This window comes from Bubalus bubalis, chromosome 12 (assembly GCF_019923935.1).
Source record: "Bubalus bubalis isolate 160015118507 breed Murrah chromosome 12, NDDB_SH_1, whole genome shotgun sequence".
NCBI classification, from domain to species: domain Eukaryota; kingdom Metazoa; phylum Chordata; class Mammalia; order Artiodactyla; family Bovidae; genus Bubalus; species Bubalus bubalis.
Window position 1 is genome coordinate 74,645,339 of NC_059168.1, and position 21,702 is coordinate 74,667,040.

At 39.9% G+C, this 21,702-nt stretch overlaps 3 protein-coding genes across 6 annotated transcripts in view; 2 read left to right on the plus strand and 1 right to left on the minus strand.

Annotated features, from left to right (window-relative positions):
• Nucleotides 1–13,303, minus strand: part of UBXN2A (UBX domain protein 2A) — a 34,356-nt gene extending 21,053 nt beyond the window's left edge. The window contains exons 1-3 of one of the 4 annotated variants that reach the window (XM_025261494.3): nucleotides 13,094–13,303; nucleotides 12,451–12,637; nucleotides 1,618–1,672 (exon numbers count right to left, since the gene is read on the minus strand). In XM_025261494.3, the coding sequence (XP_025117279.1) occupies nucleotides 1,618–1,658 (41 nt within the window). In that variant the 5' untranslated portion in view covers nucleotides 1,659–1,672; nucleotides 12,451–12,637; nucleotides 13,094–13,303. Of the gene's footprint in view, nucleotides 1–1,617; nucleotides 1,673–12,426; nucleotides 12,638–12,743; nucleotides 12,995–13,093 lie in introns of those variants that run through there. The other 3 variants (XM_025261496.3, XM_044926201.2, XM_025261495.3) reach the window with 3 other exon arrangements.
• On the plus strand, nucleotides 12,770–14,238 carry LOC112578111. The gene is made up of 2 exons (XM_025261497.2): nucleotides 12,770–13,473; nucleotides 13,888–14,238. Exons 1-2 carry the CDS (start codon nucleotides 12,770–12,772, stop codon nucleotides 13,964–13,966), a joined length of 783 nt encoding a protein of 260 aa, XP_025117282.2. The 3' UTR covers nucleotides 13,967–14,238.
• Nucleotides 14,239–14,495: 257 nt separating this feature from the next.
• The window catches only part of ATAD2B (ATPase family AAA domain containing 2B), a 139,101-nt gene continuing 131,894 nt past the window's right edge, over nucleotides 14,496–21,702 (plus strand). The window contains exon 1 of the mRNA XM_044926199.2: nucleotides 14,496–14,516. The gene's annotated coding sequence lies outside the window, so the exon portion shown is untranslated. The remainder of the gene's footprint in view (nucleotides 14,517–21,702) is intronic.

Sequence of the window (21,702 nt, forward strand, 5' to 3'; positions counted from 1 at the left end):
AGAAACGCTGGGCTGGAAGAAGCACAAGCTGGAATCAAGATTGCTGAGAGAAATCTCAATAACCTCAGATATGCAGGTGACACCACCCTTATGGCAGAAAGTGAAGAGGAACTCAGAAGCCTCTTGATGAAAGTGAAAGAGGAGAGTGAAAAAGTTGGCTTAAAGCTCAACATTCAGAAAACGAAGATCATGGCATCTGGTCCCATCACTTGATGGCAAATAGATGGGGAAACAGTGGAAACAGTGTCAGACTTTATTTTTCTGGGCTCCAAAATCACTGCAGATGGTGATTGCAGCCATGAAATTAAAAGACACTTACTCCTTGGAAGGAAAGTTATGACCAACCTAGATAGCATATTAAAGAGCAGAGACATTACTCAGCCAACAAAGGTCCGTCTAGTCAAGGCTATGGTTTTTCCAGTAGTAATGTATGGATGTGAGAGTTGGACTGTGAAGAAAGCTGAGTGTCGAAGAATTGATGCTTTTGAACTGTGGTGTTGGAGAAGACTCTTGAGAGTCCCTTGGACTGCAAGGAGATCCAACCAGTCCATTCTAAAGGAGATGAGTCCTGGGTGTTCACTGGAAGGACTGATGCTAAAGCTGAAACTCCAATACTGTGTCCACCTCATGCGAAGAGCTGACTCATTGGAAAAGACTCTGATGCTGGGAGGGGTTGGGGGCAGGAGGAGAAAGGGATGACAGAAGATGAGATGGCTGGATGGCATCACTGACATGATGGACATGAGTTTGTATGAACTCCGGGAGTTGGTGATGGACAGGGAGGCCTGGCCCACTGCAATTCATGGGGTCGCAAAGAGTCGGACACGACTGAGCAACTGAACTGAACTGATCAGATATTTACATGAAATAATAAATCCTCCAGTGAAAAAATAACAATCTTTGGTATAGAAAGTGTTCACAAAACATCTGTTAATATAAACACTTATTTATCTTTGTAAATGGACTATGAATGAAAGGTGCTTACATCTTTGAATATTTAAGACAAAAAGAACGTAATACAAAAATAAATATTTCATCTCAGATAAGGGAGAATAAAGAACTCTGTATTAATAAGAACCACAAACTTTACATCTACAATTTATTGGGTGCCTGTTACGTGTTAATACTATACTCAGTGTTTTGAATTGGCTAATTCTCACAAAAACTTTTCAGATATTTATGTATGCCCCCTCCCTTTTTAGAGGAGATATTGAAGCTCAAAGAATCTAAGTCGCTCAAAGGCCAGAGAAGTAGTAGAAGACAGAGATGAGATTCAAAGTTGGGTTTATTTGACTCCAAAGTCATTATATTTCCACTATGACTCCAAGACAGTATAATATGAGGGGCTAATGAAGTAAACAGTTACTTTAAATTCTCAGTTACATAACAGAAATAATATGTGAGTAGAAAGAAATTTAACACTTTTCAAAAAGCTAATCACAAAAATATTTAGAAACTTCACTAAAAATCCATTTAATGCGAGTACAGCAAAAAAATACAAACTTTCAAATACATTACTCATAGATACTTAACAAATAATCATAATGAAAATATACTAAATAAGTGAACAGTGATAAAAATAAAGATAGTACAAAGAAAATGCATTACTCAACTTACCATTCTTCCTTTATACTTTCAAGATTATCTACTTCTTTCATTCTCTTTTGTTTTACTGTAAAAGGAAAAGCTAAAGTTTTTAAGACAGTATTTTAAATAAATTCATTCCCCCATATGTATTAGTATTTTTGAAGCTATTATACACTCCTAAAATAGCACTAAAGAGGTCTTAAGAACAAATGACCAGACTCAAAGCTGTCACTTTCACCTGGAGTAAAGTAATAGTAAAAAGTAAATTCAGGATTTGGATAATCTTCTGATAAAAAAAAGATTTTGTAAATATTATGATGAAAAATAATGTACCGTTTGATTTAATAACAAACAAAAGCGAATGTAAACATTTCATTCAACTTCCAATAGTAACAAAATATGAAATCAATATAAACTCATTCTCACAATTTCAGGAGAAAGCAAACTGACCATGTTATATCTTTTGCCCCTGATCTTCCAGATTTCTGGAAACTTAAAAGACCAACAATGTAAGCTATATACATAAACTATGTCTACCACAGCTGTTTTTCATCAGGAAAAATTGAAACTGCAGTAAAGTGGTCATGATATAGCTGCTTGATGGGACACTGTGCTGTGCTTAGTCACTCAGTCGTGTCTGCCTCTTTGCGACCCTGTGGACTATAGCCCACCAGGTTCCTCTGCCCCTGGGGATTCTCCAGGCAAGAATACTGGAGTGGGTTGCCATGCCCTTCTCCAGGGGATCTTCTCAATCCAGGGATTGAACCCAGGTCTCCCGCATTGCAGGTGGATTCTTTACCATCTGAGCCACCAGGGAAGCCCAAGAATACTGGAGTGGGTAGCCTATCCCTTTTCCAGCAGATCTTCTTGACCCAGGAATCAAACCGGGGTCTCCTGCATTTTAGGAGGATTCTTTACCAGCTGAGCTACCCGGGAAGCCCTGATGGGATATTATGTATCCCTCAAAAATAATTATGAAGAAAAGGATACCATATAAGTGAAAAATATAGGAAATAAAAATTTCAGCAAAAATTGAATATGAAAAAATGGAGAGAAACAAGAATGAAAATAGTTATTTTTGGCAGGTAATAAAATTGTGGATTATTTTCTTTCTTTTCCAAACTTTCTGCAATATTCTTGCCTTTACAACAAAAATGATGTAAGAAATAAGCACAGAAATCATGGGCATTCCGGTGGTCCAGTGGCTAACACTCCAAGCTCCCAATGCAGGGGGCCCAGGTTTGACCCTAAGTCAAGGAACTAGATGCTACATGCTACAACTCAGAGTTGACACACTGCAGCTAAGGGTATGCTGCAAGTAAAGAACTTGCATGCTGCAACTAAGACTTGGTGCTGCTGCTGCTGCTGCTAAGTCGCTTCAGTCGTGTCCGACTCTGTGCGACCCCATAGATGGCACCCCACCAGACTCCCCCACCCCTGGGATTCTCCAGGCAAGAACACGAGTGGGTTGCCATTTCCTTCTCCAATGCATGAAAGTGAAAAGTGAAAGTGAAATAAATAATAAAAAATTTTTAAAAACAACAAATTGATTTTTAAAATAATCAAACAAGTCAATGTTTAAAACAATCGAAGCCATCTGCTCTTTGAGAAGTACTGGAAACAAGGTTACACTAGATAAGTATATCAAAAACTCACACCGTGGTTTCTAAATACAATTTTCCTAAAAAAGGAAATCATGGCTCCTTAGAGAAAATGCTGATTACACAGGCAGAGAAAGAACAAATGAAACTGAAACATACTGCTCCAGAAAGTAAGATGGTGCTCAGTGAATGATGAAGACATAAAAGGACACTGAAACTACATGAAGAGGCTCCCACTGGACCAATCTGGGAAATGGAACATCAAAGTCAATGATGATACTAATGGATTATACTCATTGAATAAAACAAAAACCCATGAGGAATCCATACTAAAATTCTAGATATATCCAAGATTTAAAATTTAAAAATTGAACTTGGCTGACATATATAAACTACTACATATAATACAGGTAACTAATAAGAACCTACTAAATAGCACATGGAACCCCATTCAATACTGCAATGACCTATGCGAGAATAGACTCTAAAAACGAGTTACATATATATAACTGACTCACTATGCTGCACAGCAGAAACTATCAGTAACACAACATTGTAAATAATTATACTCCAGTAAACCATCCTCCCCACCCCCACTCCCAAAATGCACTCGAGGGTGTTGTCAGCAAAATGAGGGAACAGGCAGTTGCAAGCTACTATCTCCACAGAAACAGTGAAAGATAAGCAGAAACTGTTAGAAACAACTTAGTCAGAACTCTGGAAAGCAGTCAAAGGTTTGCAGCTATCAAGTGAATAATAGAAAAATACAAGTTAAAAACAGCAGGGAAAACAAACCAATTCAAAACTGGGCAAAGGATGTGAACAGACATTTCTCCAAAAGATATATGAACAGCCAATCAGCACATGAAAAAGATGCTCAGCATCCCTAGTTACAATCAGATCCCACTTTATACATATTAGAATAGTTATTATTTAATAAAACAAAAATAGTAAGCATTGACAGGGATGTGGAGAGATTAGAGCCCTGGAACCCTGCTGGTGGAAATGTACAATGGTGCAGTGGGTGTAGAAAAGAATTTGGTGGTTGAGGCATTATTCACAAAAGCCAGGAGATGGAAGCAATCCAGATGTCCACCAACAGATAAATGTCTGAACAACACGTAGTATATACACACAAAGGAATATTTGTTGTTGTTCAGTTGCTAAGTTGTATCTCCACATCTCCTGCATTGCAGGTGGATTCTTCACCACTGAGCCACAGAGGAAGCCCATAAAACCCCATATTTACTTTTAAAAAAATTAGCTGCATTCAAAGAGAAAACATTTATATATTAGTATTGTTTTTATGAAACTATGGTATAAAGATAAAGCAGTGGGTGTCAACCAGGAGGCAACAGTGCCACTAAGAAGACATCTGGCAATGGCTGGAGGCATTTCTGGGTTGTCAAAACAACTGGGATGAAGGGTGCTCCTAATATCTAGTAGAGGAGGTCAGGGATGCTGCTGAAAATCCTACAATGCATAAGACAGTCCCCACAAGAAAGTATTGCCCAAAATGTCAAGTGCTAATGTTGAGAGAACCTGATATAAAGCAAAGTCAGCTTCTTTGCCAGCTGCAAAGCAGCTGAATCCGCCTGCAATGCAAGAGACCCTGGTTTGGTTCCTGGGTTGGGCAGATGTGCTGGAGAAGGGAAAGGCTACCCATTCCAGTGTTTTGGCCTGAAGAATTCCATGGACTATATCATCCATGGGGTCACAAAGAGTCAGACACCATGAGCAACTTTCACTTTCTTTACCAGCTGCTCTCCCAGGGAGGAGAAGGGGACGACAGAGGATGAGATGGTTGGATGGCATCGTCGACTGGATGGACATGGGTTTGGGTAGACTCTGGGAGTTGGTGACGGACAGGGAGGCCTGGCATGCTGTGTGATTCATGGGGTTGCAAAAAGTTGGACATGAAGAACGACTGAACTGAACTGAACTACCAGGGAAGCCCTCCAAGGTGCTTAGCCAAGTGCAGAGCGAGGAGGAGCCATCCTTAAAGCATCTCACTATGTTTCCCATTAATACGTTATTATTCTCTAGCAAATTATTAATATGTTTTATCATTTCATAGTTAAAGCTATTGATAAATTGTTTTTACCTGATCCATGAGAACAAAAGAGAACAGACCTTGCATTCAAACTATCCTGTGCTGGAATACTGGCTACATCATTTTTGAGCTTAAGAGTTGCATGGTATATATTTCTCCATCTGTTAGTGTCCTCTTTGATTTCTTTCACCAGTGTTTTATAGTTTTCTATATATAGGTCTTTAGTTTCTTTAGGTAGATATATTCTTAAGTATTTTATTCTTTCTGTTGCAATGGTGAATGGAATTGTTTCCTTAATTTCTCTTTCTGTTTTCTCATTATTAGTGTATAGGAATGCAAGGGATTTCTGTGTGTTGATTTTATATCCTGCAACTTTACTAGTCATTGATTAGTTCTAGTAATTTTCTGGTGGAGTCTTTAGGGTTTTCTATGTAGAGGATCATGTCATCTGCAAACAGTGAGAGCTTTACTTCTTCTTTTCCAATTTGGATTCCTTTTATTTCTTTTTCTGTTCTGATTGCTGTGGCCAAAACTTCCAAAACTATGTTGAATAGTAATGGTGAAAGTGGGCACCCTTGTCTTGTTCCTGACTTTAGAGGAAATGCTTTCAATTTTTCACCATTGAGGATAATGTTTGCTGTGGGTTTGTCATATATAGCTTTGATTATGTTGAGGTATGTTCCTTCTATTCCTGCTTTCTGGAGAGTTTTGATCATAAATGGATGTTGAATTTTGTCAAAGGCTTTCTCTGCATCTATTGAGATAATCATATGGTTTTTATTTTTCAATTTGTTAATGTGGTGTATTACATTGATTGATTTGTGGATATTGAAGAATCCTTGCATCCCTGGGATAAAGCCCACTTGGTCATGGCGTATGATCTTTTTAATGTGTTGTTGGATTCTGATTGCTAGAATTTTGTTAAGGATTTTTGCATCTATGTTCATCAGTGATATTGGCCTGTAGTTTTCTTTTTTTGTGGGATCTTTGTCAGGTTTTGGTATCAGGGTGATGGTGGCCTCATAGAATGAGTTTGGAAGTTTACCATCCTCTGCAATTTTCTGGAAGAGTTTGAGCAGGATAGGTGTTAGCTCTTCTCTAAATTTTTGGTAGAATTCAGCTGTGAAGCCGTCTGGACCTGGGCTTTTGTTTGCTGGAAGATTTTTGATTACAGTTTCAATTTCCGTGCTTGTGATGGGTCTGTTAAGATTTTCTATTTCTTCCTGGTCGAGTTTTGGAAAGTTGTACTTTTCTAAGAATTTGTCCATTTCTTCCTCGTTGTCCATTTTATTGGCATATAATTGTTGATAGTAGTCTCTTATGATCCTTTGTATTTCTGTGTTGTCTGTTGTGATCTCTCCATTTTCATTTCTAATTTTATTGATTTGATTTTTCTCCCTTTGTTTCTTGATGAGTCTGGCTAATGGTTTGTCAATTTTATTTATCCTTTCAAAGAACCAGCTTTTGGTTTTGTTGATTTTTGCTATGGTCTCTTTTGTTTCTTTTGCATTTATTTCTGCTCTAATTTTTAATTTAATACCATGTTCATGGATTGGAAGAATCAATATAGTGAAAATGAGTATACTACCCAAAGCAATCTATAGATTCAATGCAATCCCTATCAAGCTACCAACAGCATTCTTCACAGAGCTAGAACAAATAATTTCACAATTTGTATGGAAATACAAAAAACCTCGAATAGCCAAAGCGATCTTGAGAAAGAAGAATGGAACTGGAGGAATCAACCTACCTGACTTCAGGCTCTACTACAAAGCCACAGTTATCAAGACAGTATGGTACTGGCACAAAGACAGAAATATAGATCAATGGAACAAAATAGAAAGCCCAGAGATAAATCCACGCACATATGGACACCTTATCTTTGACAAAGGAGGCAAGAATATACAATGGATTAAAGACAATCTCTTTAACAAGTGGTGCTGGGAAAACTGGTCAACCACTTGTAAAAGAATGAAACTAGAACACTTTCTAACACCATACACAAAAATAAACTCAAAATGGATTAAAGATCTAAATGTAAGACCAGGAACTATAAAACTCCTAGAGGAGAACATAGGCAAAACACTCTCTGACATACATCACAGCAGGATCCTCTATGACCCACCTCCCAGAATATTGGAAATAAAAGCAAAAATAAACAAATGGGACCTAATTAACCTTAAAAGCTTCTGCACATCAAAGGAAACTATTAGCAAGGTGAAAAGACAGCCTTCAGAATGGGAGAAGATAATAGCAAATGAAGCAACTGACAAACAACTAATCTCGAGAATATACAAGCAACTCCTATAGCTCAACTCCAGAAAAATAAATGACCCAATCAAAAAATGGGCCAAAGAATTAAATAGACATTTCTCCAAAGAAGACATACAGATGGCTAACAAACACATGAAAAGATGCTCAACATCACTCATTATCAGAGAAATGCAAATCAAAACCACTATGAGGTACCATTTCACACCAGTCAGAATGGCTGCGATTCAAAAGTCTACAAGTAATAAATGCTGGAGAGGATGTGGAGAAAAGGGAACCCTCTTACACTGTTGGTGGGAATGCAAACTAGTACAGCCACTATGGAGAACAGTGTGGAGATTCCTTAAAAAACTGGAAATAGACCTGCCTTATGATCCAGCAATCCCACTGCCGGGCATACACACTGAGGAAACCAGAAGGGAAAGAGACACGTGTACCCCAATGTTCATCGCAGCACTGTTTATAATAGCCAGGACATGGAAGCAACCTAGATGTCCATCAGCAGATGAATGGATAAGAAAGCTGTGGTACATATACACAATGGAGTATTTTTCAGCCATTAAAAAGAATACATTTGAATCAGTTCTAATGAGGTGGATGAAACTGGAGCCTATTATACAGAGTGAAGTAAGCCAGAAAGAAAAACACCAATACAGTATACTAATGCATATATATGGAATTTAGAAAGATGGTAACAATAACCCTGTATATGAGACAGCAAAAGAGACACTGATGTATAGAACAGTCTTATGGACTCTGTTGGAGAGGGAGAGGGCGGGAAGATTTGGGAGAATGGCATTGAAACATGTAAAATATCATGTATGAAACGAGTTGCCAGTCCAGGTTCGATGCACGATACTGGATGCTTGGGGCTGGTGCACTAGGACGACCCAGAGGGATGGAATGGGGAGGGAGGAGGGAGGAGGGTTCAGGATGGGGAACACATGTATACCTGTGGCGGATTCATTTTGATATTTGGCAAAACTAATACAGTTATGTAAAGTTTAAAAATAAAATAAAATTAAAAAAAAAAAAAAGAGTTGCTTAACTTCTCTAAGTACCAGTTGCCTAACTTGTAACTTGGAGATAATTGTCCTCCTAAGAAGGTTGTTCAGAGAACAAAAGAAATATCGAGACTATGGTAATGTTATGCTCCTTTCTCTTTTCCCAGTCCCCAATTATAACCTCTGTTACAAGGACTTAGAGTAAGAAACACCTTCAGACTTAGTCTCAAAGTTTTAATTTCAACATGGCTATGAAATTTCACTTTTCATTTCACTAGATTAACTTTAAAAAACATTTGTATATTTATTGAACCGCCCACTGCTATGTGCAAGGTACTAGTTTAGAACTAATGGTAGAAGGACAGACTCAGTATCCATTAACAGAAAGTTTACAGACTAACAAGGAAAAAAATATACTGAATTACTAATTGCAAACACAGCACAGAATTGTAAAGTAAAAACTCATTCTAGGATCTTTCCTGGTGATCCACTGGTTAAGACTCCACCTTCCAATACAGGGGAAGTGGGTTTGAGCCCTAGTTAGGGAACTAAGATCCCACATGCCGTGGGGCAACTAAGCCCCTGTGCCACAGTGAAGATCCCACGTATTGCAACTAAGACCCAATGCAGCCAAATAAATAAATGGTTTTGGAAAAAAAAAAAAAAAAACTTATTCTATAATGCACATAAAGTTACTATTATTTTAGGTATTTCTACCATAAATTAGTAACATGGAAATGAACCATGTAAAAATTTTATATCCATTGAGTGAGCATCTACAACCATCAGACATGTGACATGAAAGAACCTAAGTCATGTACATACTGTATGTAGAAAATAAAAAAGCCACCTGACAAATATCGAAGTTACCAGTATGAGGCTGGGCATCAGAATGGACAGATGAACACCAGTTCCTTCATCCTGCTTCAGTTTACTTCCAATTAGTACCACTACCATCTTACATTTGTATTGTATATCACAGTTTACTAAACACCTTCTCAAATATTATCCCACTTACTCCCAACAACTGTAGTAATAAAATCAGTCAGGAGCCAGAGGAAACTGAGCTATCTGGAATGTATCCACTAAAAGGAAAATCCAGTCAAAATACATAGACTACCAAGAAATGTCATCTTTTAATGTATACACTAGAATTTGAAAAGAAAAATATGCATATTACAAATTTTACTTATTTTTAAAAACATACTACAGGTTATTTTTTTTTTAAGATTATGAATTTGAATTAAGATATTGTACCACTAGGCATGCTATGCAGAAACTAGTTTCTCCTTTAAGGATAAAGTCATTCAGCACAAGGGAAAAGAAACCAATGGATCACCTTTCAGCTACATCTTCTACAGAATAGGATTAAGCTGCCAAGATCAAACTATGGCCATCAGATTCAAACACTAAAAAGACAGTTATTTGTATATTTTGTGAATTCTAGTTTATTAACTATTATATATATAACAACAACAAAAAAAAATGAAATCTTTTGGAAAGTTTTAGCTTAGCTTAGCTGTAATCCCAGTAATGAAGAACATACATTTTTGCTCTCTTCTATTAATAGAAAAAATTGTTAAGGAGGGAGTTATATGCTCACAAGGACCACAATGATAGTGACAAAAGTAATTTCAGTGAGAAAATCCTAGGAGAAAGGTGAAACTTCTGCAAAAAAACCCTCCAGATCCCTGAGTTAGCTACTGTTTTGACACAAAGATATTCTCTTTCCAGAATGGGCTCCATACTGTTATTTCCCTTGCAAAACCCATCTCAAATACAATCTCCTTTAGAAAACCTTCCACGATTCCTCCGAAAGACATGAATATAGAATTACTAACACAACAAGGAGAGATCAATTATGTTCTCTTTGAATTTGCCCTACCTTCACAACCACAACCCTAGTGCCATCATCTCTAGGTGGTTTCCCCACATCCATTCTTGTTCCCATCCAATTCAGTTTCTACACAGGAGTCAAGGCGACATTTCTTTTTTTTTTTTAATGACGCGCAGCTTATGGGATCTTAGTTCCCAGACTAGGATCAAACCAGGCCCTCGGCAGTCAAAGTATGGAATCCTAACCACTGGACTGCCAGGGAATTCTTTTCTGTTGTTGTTTTGTGTTTGTTTTGTTTTTTGTCAGGGTGACCTTTTTGATTAAGATACAAATTTGATTATGAGACTTTCCTGCTTAAAATCCATCAAGACCTCCCACTACTCTTCAAATAAGATCCAAATACCTTGGATAACATGACAAGGAGTTAACTGCAATGTTCTCTCACTACATTTGAGTAGTTTGAAAGTTTTGGTATAAAAGTTTTTAAAAAAAGAAAAGAGAAAACTGGTCCCTAAACCTTAACATTATTTAAAAGGCCCCACATCATCTCTCTGGCCCGAACTAACCACAGTCCCCTCAATTCACCTGTTCTGATCACTACAGATGGTGACTGCAGCCATGAAATTAAAAGATGCTTACTCCTTGGAAGGAAAGTTATGACCAACCTAGATAGCATATTCAAAAGCAGAGACATTACTTTGCCAACAAAGGTTCGTCTAGTCAAGGCTATGGTTTTTCCTGTGGTTATGAATGGATGTGAGAGTTGGACTGTGAAGAAGGCTGAGTGCTGAAGAATTGATGCTTTTGAACTGTGGTGTTGGAGAAGACTCTTGACAGTCTCTTGGACTGCAAGGAGATCCAATCAGTCCATTCTGAAGGAGATCAGCCCTGGGATTTATTTGGAAGGAATGATGCTAAAGCTGAAACTCCAGTACTTTGGCCACCTCATGCGAAGAGTTGACTCATTGGAAAAGACTCTGATGCTGGGAGGGATTGGGGGCAGGAGGAGAAGGGGATGACAGAGGATGAGATGGCTGGATGGCATCACTGACTCGATGGACGTGAGTCTGAGTGAACTCCGGGAGTTGGTGATGGACAGGGAGGCCTGGCGTGATGCGATTCATGGGGTCACAAAGAGTCGGACACAACTGAGCGACTGATCTGATCTGATCTTCAGTTCCCCAAACATTCTCAAGTCTTTGTGGAACTGATTTCCTTTGCCTGGATCTTTCTTCCCTCCCTTTGAAACCGTTTTGGTGTCCCTTCTGCAGGCGGGGGTGCGGTGTGGGGTGGGGGGTCCGAAGAGCTCCAGTACTGGAGTCTCCTTCACCTAATATCCTACTTATCCATAATACCTGAGCTCAAAGATGACCTATTCCTAGGAAAATCTGAACTGATTTCTTCAGTCCCCGGTTACATGCTCACACAACACCGTACATTCCTTTTCAGCTTCTTTCTAGGTAGAGGATGGTTAGATAACCATCTAACCAAAGGACATGAGTTTGAGCAAACTCTGGGAGACAGCAGAGGACGGAGGAGCCTGGCTTGCTGCAGTCCATGGGGTCGCAGAGTCGATTATGACTTAGCCTCGGAAAAACAACAGTTAAGTAGATAGGCATTTACTTGCGTGATTATTCGTTTACCCGAATGACATTGCACAAACCTATAATGGTCACTGTCACAGCGTCAGCACTCAGCACAGAATAGGTACTAAAAACATTTGAATGATAAACTTAGTAATTAGCATTAAATATTCAGTAATTAAAGTCTTCGTGTAAAGTATTTACCACACGCAGGGCTAAAAGTCAGTGCTCAATACGTAGTAGTTTCTGCCTTGCATCACTTTTGTTGTGTGCTTAATTACTCCCTCCATCGTGCACACAATTCTTACTCATTTTTTGGATTCCACCAGTGTCTGTCTCTGGAGAAGGCAATGGCAAGCCACTCCAGTACTCCTGCCTGGCAAATCCCATGGACAGAGGAGCCCGGTGGGCTGCCGTCTATGGGGTCGCACAGAGTCGGACACGACTGAAGCGACTTAGCAGCATCAGCAGTGCCTGTCTCTAACTTTACCTTATAAACAGTCCCAAAACACACCTGAGCCACGACTATGAAATAAGGAAGCTTGATTTTCACGTCGCTTATACAATCGGTCCTATTTTACAATCCCACATTAGTAGAGGCTGCCAGTTTCCTATCTTTACTTTCAATGATCTCAGATTGAGTACGAAGAAACCAACGCTGGAAGCCACACTAACGTTCGTTATTGCTGACAAGCAACAAACTGCAAATAAAAATGGACACAGAGGAAAAAAAGAAATTAAGTAGGAAAAGAGACCATCAAGCCTACAAAATAAAAGTGAGTTTCAAGAGCCAACTAATGAAGTTACCTAAGAAAGGTCCACCCCACACAAACATGCTCTTTATTTCTGCGCTGCGAGTCTGCATTTTGAGAACAGAGAACTCGAAGTTTCCGAGCGCCCGCAGAGCGAGAAAACCACCCGGGCGCGTGCCCGGAGTTGGCGGCCCCGGAGCCGCGCCTCACCTGCGCGGGCCCCGAGTCCGCCCCGCCCGCCGCCCCACTGCGTCCTTTCGGGGTCGCGGACCGGAGCTCCGACACCGAGACAAAGACTGGGCGAGGCGGCTCCGCCAGACCCATCCAACCCATCCACTGGGCCCCGCCCGTCGGCCGGCCCGGCCCCTCACCCAGCCGAGCGCGGCGCGGCTCCGGGAAACTCACCTCCCGGTGCGGCCGCTGGAGGGGGCCGCGCCGCGCCGTAGTCTCGCGGCCTCGGTCTCAGTCCGCTCAGGGGCCGCAGTCGCCGCCGCCGCCGGGCTGGAGCCCCTCAGAGGAGGAGCACAGCCGCCCCCAGGCCCAATCGAGCTCGGCGGCCGGGCCGCTGGAACCGCGCGCGCCTTCCTCGGTCACGGTCGCCCGGCGCCGAGTACGCGCCGAGGCTGGCTCTGCGCAGACCCGAGCGCGCGCGCTCGGGGGCGGGGCTGGCGGCGGCGGTCGCTTCGGCTCGCCCAGTGGCCCGCGCCGATGGCGGCCGCCTCCTTCCTCCTGCGGACGCTGAGCTGCTCATCTCTTCACTCGGCGCGGAAAACGCAGGAAGCTAGGTGTGGGCTCACTTCAGAACACAGCACCAACTTACCTGTGTACTTCGTCAGCCTCTGATTGAATCTGTGGAGAGATTTCCCTGCCATTCTGACCATGTTGAACTTTTACCCGAGACCCGAGATTCCGGAAAGCGACGGTTAAAAACACCCCCCTCCCCGCCCCTTCCATCCCCCCGCGACCCTTTCGTGTCCCTGGAAGGGCTGACAGCAAGAAACCACACTTCCCCCACGTGGTTTATTCAGACTCACGAATGTCCCCTTGTTTACCCATGACAAGGTCAGACATAGACCCTCCAAATCGCCGTTCTCTTTGCCTCATGATTGATTGTCTTTACTGATTGTGCCCACTGACAATCTGGACAAAATACCAGCTACCTTGTTTTGACCAAACTTAAGATTCTCTCCTTCCTCCAGGCTCCTAAAACTTGGACCCACTCTCAACCTGATCCAACCTACAATCCCCCCTTCACCATCACTCGGAAAAGTAGGCTGACCTCCACATAAACCACCCTGATGTGCTGAGTGATCAACTGCCACCTCCACCCATCCATCCCCCTGGCCCTATGCCCAGTTCTGTGTAGTCTTTGTTCCTCCTCCCTGTCAAAGAAGGGCCCTTTTCTGTCTAACGCTGGAGGTAAATTGCAGGCCTCCGTGCGTGATAGCATTCCCTGATAGTGATGGTTGTCGCCTCAGCTACCACACCCCATTGCCGTAGTTTCTTTTCCTCTTCCTGGAATAATCCTTTCCAATAAAGTCTCTCTTTATCTAAATCCAGGACTTTTTTTTGTTGTTGTTTTGGGACAATTGAGTGTTCTTCCCTTTGTATTTATCCTCTGGCTTTATTTCTATAGTCTCTCCGCCCCCCAATCCCACCCTCATCCCTGTTGGAATAATCCTTTCAAATATAATCTCCATTTGCCTATTTGTTTTTACTTGACAGTTTTTAGTGTTGGGATTCAAGTTGATATTGGGCTTCATCTGCAGATCCCTGCCATCCCCGTGCAAGTAAAGGCACCCTGTGAGTCTTTTGAACTCTTCTTCAGGTGAGCAATTCTGAGATCCTGTGGTTAGTTTGGCTTTCAAACTTGTTCTCCAGGGATCTTGTCTGTTGAAGCCACCAGTAAGGAGTTACTTTGATTCCTTAGGATAAAGAGACTTTTCTATGGATGGCCTTTATGTGAGGCCTCCTCTTCTTTTCCCTCTTCTTCGTCTTCTTTTTTTGGTCCCAGCACCATTTGATAATGAGAGAACACTTCCCTAGTCAAAAATCAACTGACCCTAGATGTGTTGGTTTATCTCTGGACTCAAAATTCTGGTCCATTTAGGACTTTCCTGGTGGTCCAGTGGTTAAGACTGTTCTTTCACTGCAGGGGGCACAGGTTTGATCCCTGATCCCCCTTATCAGGGAAGTTCCACATGGCACACAATGTGACCCCCCAGAAAACTTTTTGTTCCATTTATCTATATAGCTATCCTTATGCCAGTACTATTATCCATTGGGGATCCCACTGCTCACCACCTACAAAATCAGTTACATAGTCACAAATGTTGGTAGTAAAGGAAAAGTGCCTTTCATCAGAATGCCAGCAATCTGAAGTGACAGTGGATTCAACATCCCCCAAAAACCACCTCTGAAGAGTCTGCTTAGTCATGAACTTTTAAAGGGAAGGAGGGCAGTAATCTCAGTTAATGATTAAGATATGGGGTCAGAGTGGCCATCTCAATGGCCTGCAGGCCTGTCAACTTATTGTGATTTTCCTGTAAGTGTTATCTTGTTCACATGGTTTGGTCGTACAATTTGGGAGATTATTTCAGGGGAAGGTAGGGAAGAGATCTGGCCACTTGTTCTTCATTTTGGTTTCTTTGATTTATGGGCAGAACCAACAAGTTAGGCAAGGTGTTACCTGATTAAAGATTTGAAAGGCATGCTTGGGCCTTTCCCAAGACATGAGTAAAGCGTGTGCTTAGTCCCTTAGCCCTGTCTGACTCTTTGCAACCCCATGGACCGTAACTTGCTAGGCTCCTCTGTCCATGGAATTCTCCAGGCAAGAATACTGGAGTGGGTTGCCATGCCCTTCTCCAGGGGATCTTCCTGACCCAGGGATTGAACCTGGGTCTCCCGCATTGCAGGCAGATTCTTTACCAACAGAGTCACCAGGGACGCCCAAAAGGTTATTGAATTTTGTCAGATACTTTTCTGTGTCAGTTGAAATGATTATTTTTTTTTCCCTTCATTCTATTGTTGTTGTTATTATTCAGTTGCTAAGTTGGGTCCAACTCTTTGCGACCCTGTCCTTCTCTGTCCTTCACTATCTCCTGGAATTTGCTCAAACTCATGTCCATAGAGTCAGTGATGCCATCCAACCATATCATCCTCTATAGCTCTCTTCTCCTCATGCCCTCAATTTTTCCCAGCATCAAGGTCTTTTTCAGTAAGTTGGCTCTTCACATCAGGTGGCCAAAGTATTGGAGCTTCAGCTTCAGTATCAGTCCTTCCTATGAATAGTTAGGGTTGATTTCCTTTAAAATTGACTGGTTTAATTTCTTTGCTGTCCATGACTCTGAAGAGTCTTCTCCAGCACCACAATCCAAAAGCATCAATTCTTCAGTACTTAACCTTCTTTATGGTCCATATTCATTCTATTAATTTGGTGTATTACATTCTTTTTTTTTTTTTTTTCCAGTGCAAATGTGTTTATTGGTTTCCTATTAATCTTTTAGTTGGGCCTGGGGGAAGGTGGTACTAGTACATCTGTAGTTAACCCAATAATCTAATCTGCCTAACTATATTCAGCAAATAATCTATTTTAATGCCCTTCTAGCTTGCTTATTAAAGAACAAGTTGACATCTTGGACTTGGATTTACATATACTTATCTGGTGTAATATCTAACAGATAAAGCCCATGGTCCCAAGACCATCTATCAAATAGTCCCTTTCTTCCTTATAAATTTCTAATGCTATCTTATATACCAAATCCCCATCAACACTAAGAGCTATTTCTGGGCCCTGTATTCTTGATCTGTATTCTCTTCCGCTGATCTGTTTGTTGACTTCTGTAACAATAGAACAATACTCCCAATACTGCAAGATTTTTATTTTTGTCTTGCTGTTTTTTACCATTTTTAAGTAGGATTAATTACTTTCACAATCTTGTGTAACTAGATTGTATCCACTTTTGTAACTTGTATCCACTTCTAAAACTTTTTCTTCACCCAAACAGAAACTCTGTACCCATTTACACAATAACACCTCAATCCACTCTCAACTCCTCCAGATTCTGATAATCTCTATTCTGTCTCTATGAAGTTGCGCTATTTTAGTTATCTCTTATAGATGGGATCATATAATATTTGTCCTTTCACTTAGTATAATGTTTTAAAAGTTCATCATATTGTAGCAGGTATCAGAATCTTCCAGGAACAGGCATGGAACCCATGTCTCCTGCATTGGCAGGTGGATTCTTAACCCCTGGACCACCAAGGAAGCCCTGCCCGGTGTTAAGTAGGGTTATTTTTTTATTGTCAAGTTGTAGGGGCTTTTTATGTATTCTAGAATTTAATGCCTTATCAGATATGTGATTTCTAAACATTTCTCCTATTTTGTGGGTTGTCTTTTCATTCTTAATAGTGAAATTTAATACATAAGTTTTTAATTTTGATGAAGTTCAATTTATCTATTTTTTCTTTTTTTTTTCTTATGGTTTTGACAGAAACTATTGCCAAATCAAATGTCATGAAGATTTTCCTCTATGCTTTTTTCTAAGTATTCTATAGTTTTTGCTCTTACATTAGGTGTTTAATGCATTTTGAATTAGTCTTTGTATGTGGTGTAAGATAAAGGTCCAACCTCACTCTTTTGCATGTGAATATACAGTCTTCCAAGCACCACTCATTGGAAACTGTCCTTTTCCCCACTAAATGGACTTGGGATCAATCGCACTTGGTCATGGTGTTCAGTTTAGTTCAATTCAGTCACTCAGTCATGTCTGACTCTTTGTGACTCTATGGACAGCAGCACGCCAGGCTTCCCTGTCCATCACCAACACCTGGAGCCTGCTTAAACTCATGTCCATCGAAGATACCATCCAACTACGATACCAAGGTCATGGTGTAGAGTCCTTTTAATATGCTTCTGGATTTGGCTTGCTAGTATTTTGTTGAGGACTTTTGCATCTACGTTCATAAGGGATATTGCCCTGCAGTTCCTTCATTGTGATATCTTTCTCTAACTTTGGTATCTAGGTAATGCTGGTTTCATAGACTGTGTTAGAAAGTGGGTCCTCTTCTATTTTCAATATTTTGAGAAGGATGGGTGTTAGTTCACCTTTACATGTTTGGTAGGCATGTTTGATAGAACCAGTAAAGTCATCTGGTCCTGGGTTTTTCTTTGTTGGGAGGTTTTGATTAGTGATTCAGTCTCTTAAGACAGTTCTGTTATAGATTTTCTATTTTTTTTTTTTTTTTTACATTCTGCGTGAACCACATGGCATGTGAGATCTTAGTTCCCTGACCTGGGATGGCATTGCTTTTCCTTACATATTGGATGTTAATAGAGTTCACCACTGAAGTCATCTGGGACTGGTGTAACATTTGTGGGATAGTATTTCATTACATATTTCATTTCTTTAATCAATGATAGGGGTATTCAGGTTATCTGTTTCTTCATGCATGAGTTTTAGTAATTAGTTTTATTTCAAGCAATTTGCCTACCTATGTTTTGGAACTTATTGGCACAAAGTTGTTTCTTATTTATTAAATGTCCCTTTAATATTTATAGTAAATGTTGGCAATTAGCAACCTGTGGACCAAATCTAGTTTGTGGCCTATTTATGTACATTTGTGAACTAAGAATGGTTTTTACATTGTTAAAGGATTGTTAATAAACAAACCAAAAAACAAATCTAAACAAAGAATCTGTGACATAGACCATGTGTGAAGCTTGAGATATTTACAAACTGGCCATTTATAACCAGAAAAATGTTTGCTGACTTGAGATCTAAAGTTTTGAGTGATATTTATAATACTTCCTTCCTGAAATTTGAAATTTGGGTCTTCTCTTTTGTTCCCCTTGGTTGGTCTGGCTAGTGGTCTTTCCTTTCTCACTCTCTCTCTCTTTCCTTTTTCCAGGAAACAACTTTTAAAATCTTATATTGGGTGTGATGTGTGGCTTGTGTCTCTGTTCCCTGACCACGGGTTGAACCCCAGCTTTCTCAGTAAAAGTGCTGATTCTAACCACTAGACCACCAGAGAATTCCCAGGAATCAACTTTTGATTTTGAATTTCTCTATTATTTGTTTTCTATTATGTTGTTTTATGCTGTCATATGTATATTATTTCCTTCCTTCTGTTTAAGTTTAATGCATCTGAGATTTGTAAGCTTTTGTATATATCACTAATTCCTTTTTATTGTTGAGCAGTATTCTGTTTTGGATGTACTAAAGTTTGTTTAACCATTGACCTATGAGCAACTTTTTTTGTTTGTTTGTTTCAGCTATTACAAATAAAGTTGCCATGAACTATGGTCTACAGATTTTTATGTAGATGTAACTCTTCATTTCTTTGGCATAAACATGCAGGGTTGCAATTGCTGGTTTGTATTGTAAGTGTATATTTAGATTTTTAAGAAACAGTCAAACTTTTTCAGATTTGGATTTGCTGTACCATTTGCATTCTCACCAGCAATGATCAAATGATCCAGTTTCTTTGCCTCTTCACCAGCATTGGTAAATTAAAAAAAAAAACACCCTAATTTTTATTTTAGTTTTTTAATAGGTATGTAATAATAACTCATCATAGTCTCAATATGCATGTCACTACTGGTTAGTGATGTTGAAATCTTTCTATATTCTTATTTTCCATCTATATATCCTCTTAGGTGAAATAGCTCTTCTGATCTTTTCCTCGTTTTCTAATTGGATTGTTTGTTTTTTAGATGTTGAATTTTGAGAGTTCTTTTTATATTTTAGATGAGTCCTTTGTGAGATACGTGATTTGTAAACATTTTTTCCAGTCTGTTTGCTTTTCATAATCTTTCACTCACTGAGTGAAAATCTTATATTTGATGAAGTCCATGTTACTTTTTTTTTTAATAGGTCATACTTCACATTTAACTTTATTCTTTTTAACTGTATAAGTTCTATCTCATTAAAAAATTTACAGTCATTTTTTGCTTATTAATATTTTCTAATCTTTAATGTATTTCTAATCAATATTAAATTGTGGGTCTTATTCTTTTATGCTGTCTGGGCTTTTGTGTGTGTGTGTGTGTGTGTGTGCTGGCTGTTTTGGATTTTTTTTTTTTTTTTTTTACTGAGTCATGCTCATGAGACTATATATATTTGCATATCCTGTTGAAGGTGCATTCTTTTGGAGATAATTTACATTTAACCTTTGCTTTGTGCTTAGGATCTTTTGATTTAACCTGAGGTTTTCATTCTATCAGATTTGGTAACTTTAGGCTATAAATCTGAGGACTGGTTTGTTGTTTTAAATTCTTAAGGGATATGTTTTTCCCCCTCTTATTCTTAGTGTAGGTGTTGGGCAAGACAGTTCTCCTTGCAGCTTCCTGGAGAATAGTGATAGGAAGGCTGGTTGATTTTTTTTCTTTTGTTTTCACTATGCTGGAGATTCATTGTGGCTGGACTTCTCTAGTTTTATTGTGAGGACTACAGAGTGCTTGGGCTCAGTACTTGAGACCCAGGGCTTAGTTGCCCCTCAGCATGTGGGATCTTATTTCCCCTAGTAGGGATCAAACCTGTGTGCCCTGCACTGGAAGTTGGATTCTTAATCACTAGACCACTTTGGAAGTTCTGGTTGGTCTATTTCTAATTCACCCTTATTCTCAGATGTATCATTTTTGTACCAGAATTTTGCAAGGTACATTAGATTCTGTAACTTAAGCAGGTTCTGGACTTTGTCTTCTGTCTTCCTTCTATCTTCCGTAGGCAGAGAAAAATAGATCAAGCTCACTGGAGTTGAGCAAATGTACTGAAAATGAAAGCTGTCTTTACAGCTTTGTTTGCTTGTCTGGGTTCCTCCTGTGACTTTCCTAAGTATTCTTTAGCTCAGGAACATTCCTGAGCTCCTGAGTATTCTTTAGCATCTTGCCAGCTCATATAGTTTAAAGTAAGGCTTAAAAATGATTTTACTGGATTTTTCAGTTATTTTCTCTATACTGTGTAAAACAAGCAACTCTTTCATATCTTCTCCAAACTTTTCTTTTTTTGGGTCCATTTTTTCTTTCTTCATTTTGTGGTTCAAGATGCATCTCAGAAGTCATCACTTCTCAGCTTTCTCTAAACTCTGTTTGAATTAGAGGTTTCTGCCTTATTCTAATTGCATTGTTCGGCAGCTTACTGCTTCCTTGCCTGTCTCTGTTCCCTTTTTGTCTGTGAGCTCTTTGAGGGCCAGAACTATGTTGCTAAAAAAAACAAACAAACCAACCCTCCATGTTTCCTGGTCTGACAGAGTATCTGACACCAGTTAGGGTTTGAATAAACAGTAAATGGTGTGTGCGTGTGTGCTCAGTCGCTTCAGTTGTGTCTGACTCTGTGTGACCCTATGGACTGTAGCTTACCAGGGATTCTCCAGGAAAGAATACTGGAGTGGATTGCCATGCCTTCCTCCAGGGGATCTTCCCGACCCAGAGATGGAACCCGTGTCTCTTATGTCTCCTGCATTGGCAGGCAGGTTCTTTACCACTAGCACCACCTGGGAAGCCCAGTAAAGGTACTGTTATACACAACTGCTGGAAAAACCATAGCTTTGACTATATGAACCTTTGTTGACAAAGCGATGTCTCTGTTTTTTAATACGCTGTTTAGGTTTGTCATAGCTTTTCTTCCAATGAGTAAGTGTCTTATATGCCTTTTACTGGATGATTTAAGGAGTTAAGCATTAAGTTTCTTGAAGGAAGGACTGTTTAATGGTCAAATATATTTAGTATCTAACACAGTAGTGAAAGTGGAAAATCACTCAGTCTGACTTTGTGACCCCATGGACTATACAGTCCATGAAATTCTCCAGGCCAGAATACTGGAGTGGGTAGCCTTCCCCTTCTCCAGGGGAGCTTCCCAACCCAGGGATCTAACACAGGTCTCCCTCATTGCAGGCAGATTCTTTACCAGCTGAGGCACAAGCGAAGCCCAAAACACTAATAGGTGTTAGTAAATTTTGTTTGTGAAAGGAATGGATCACTGAAGATAGTTAATAAGCTTATGAAGTTATGT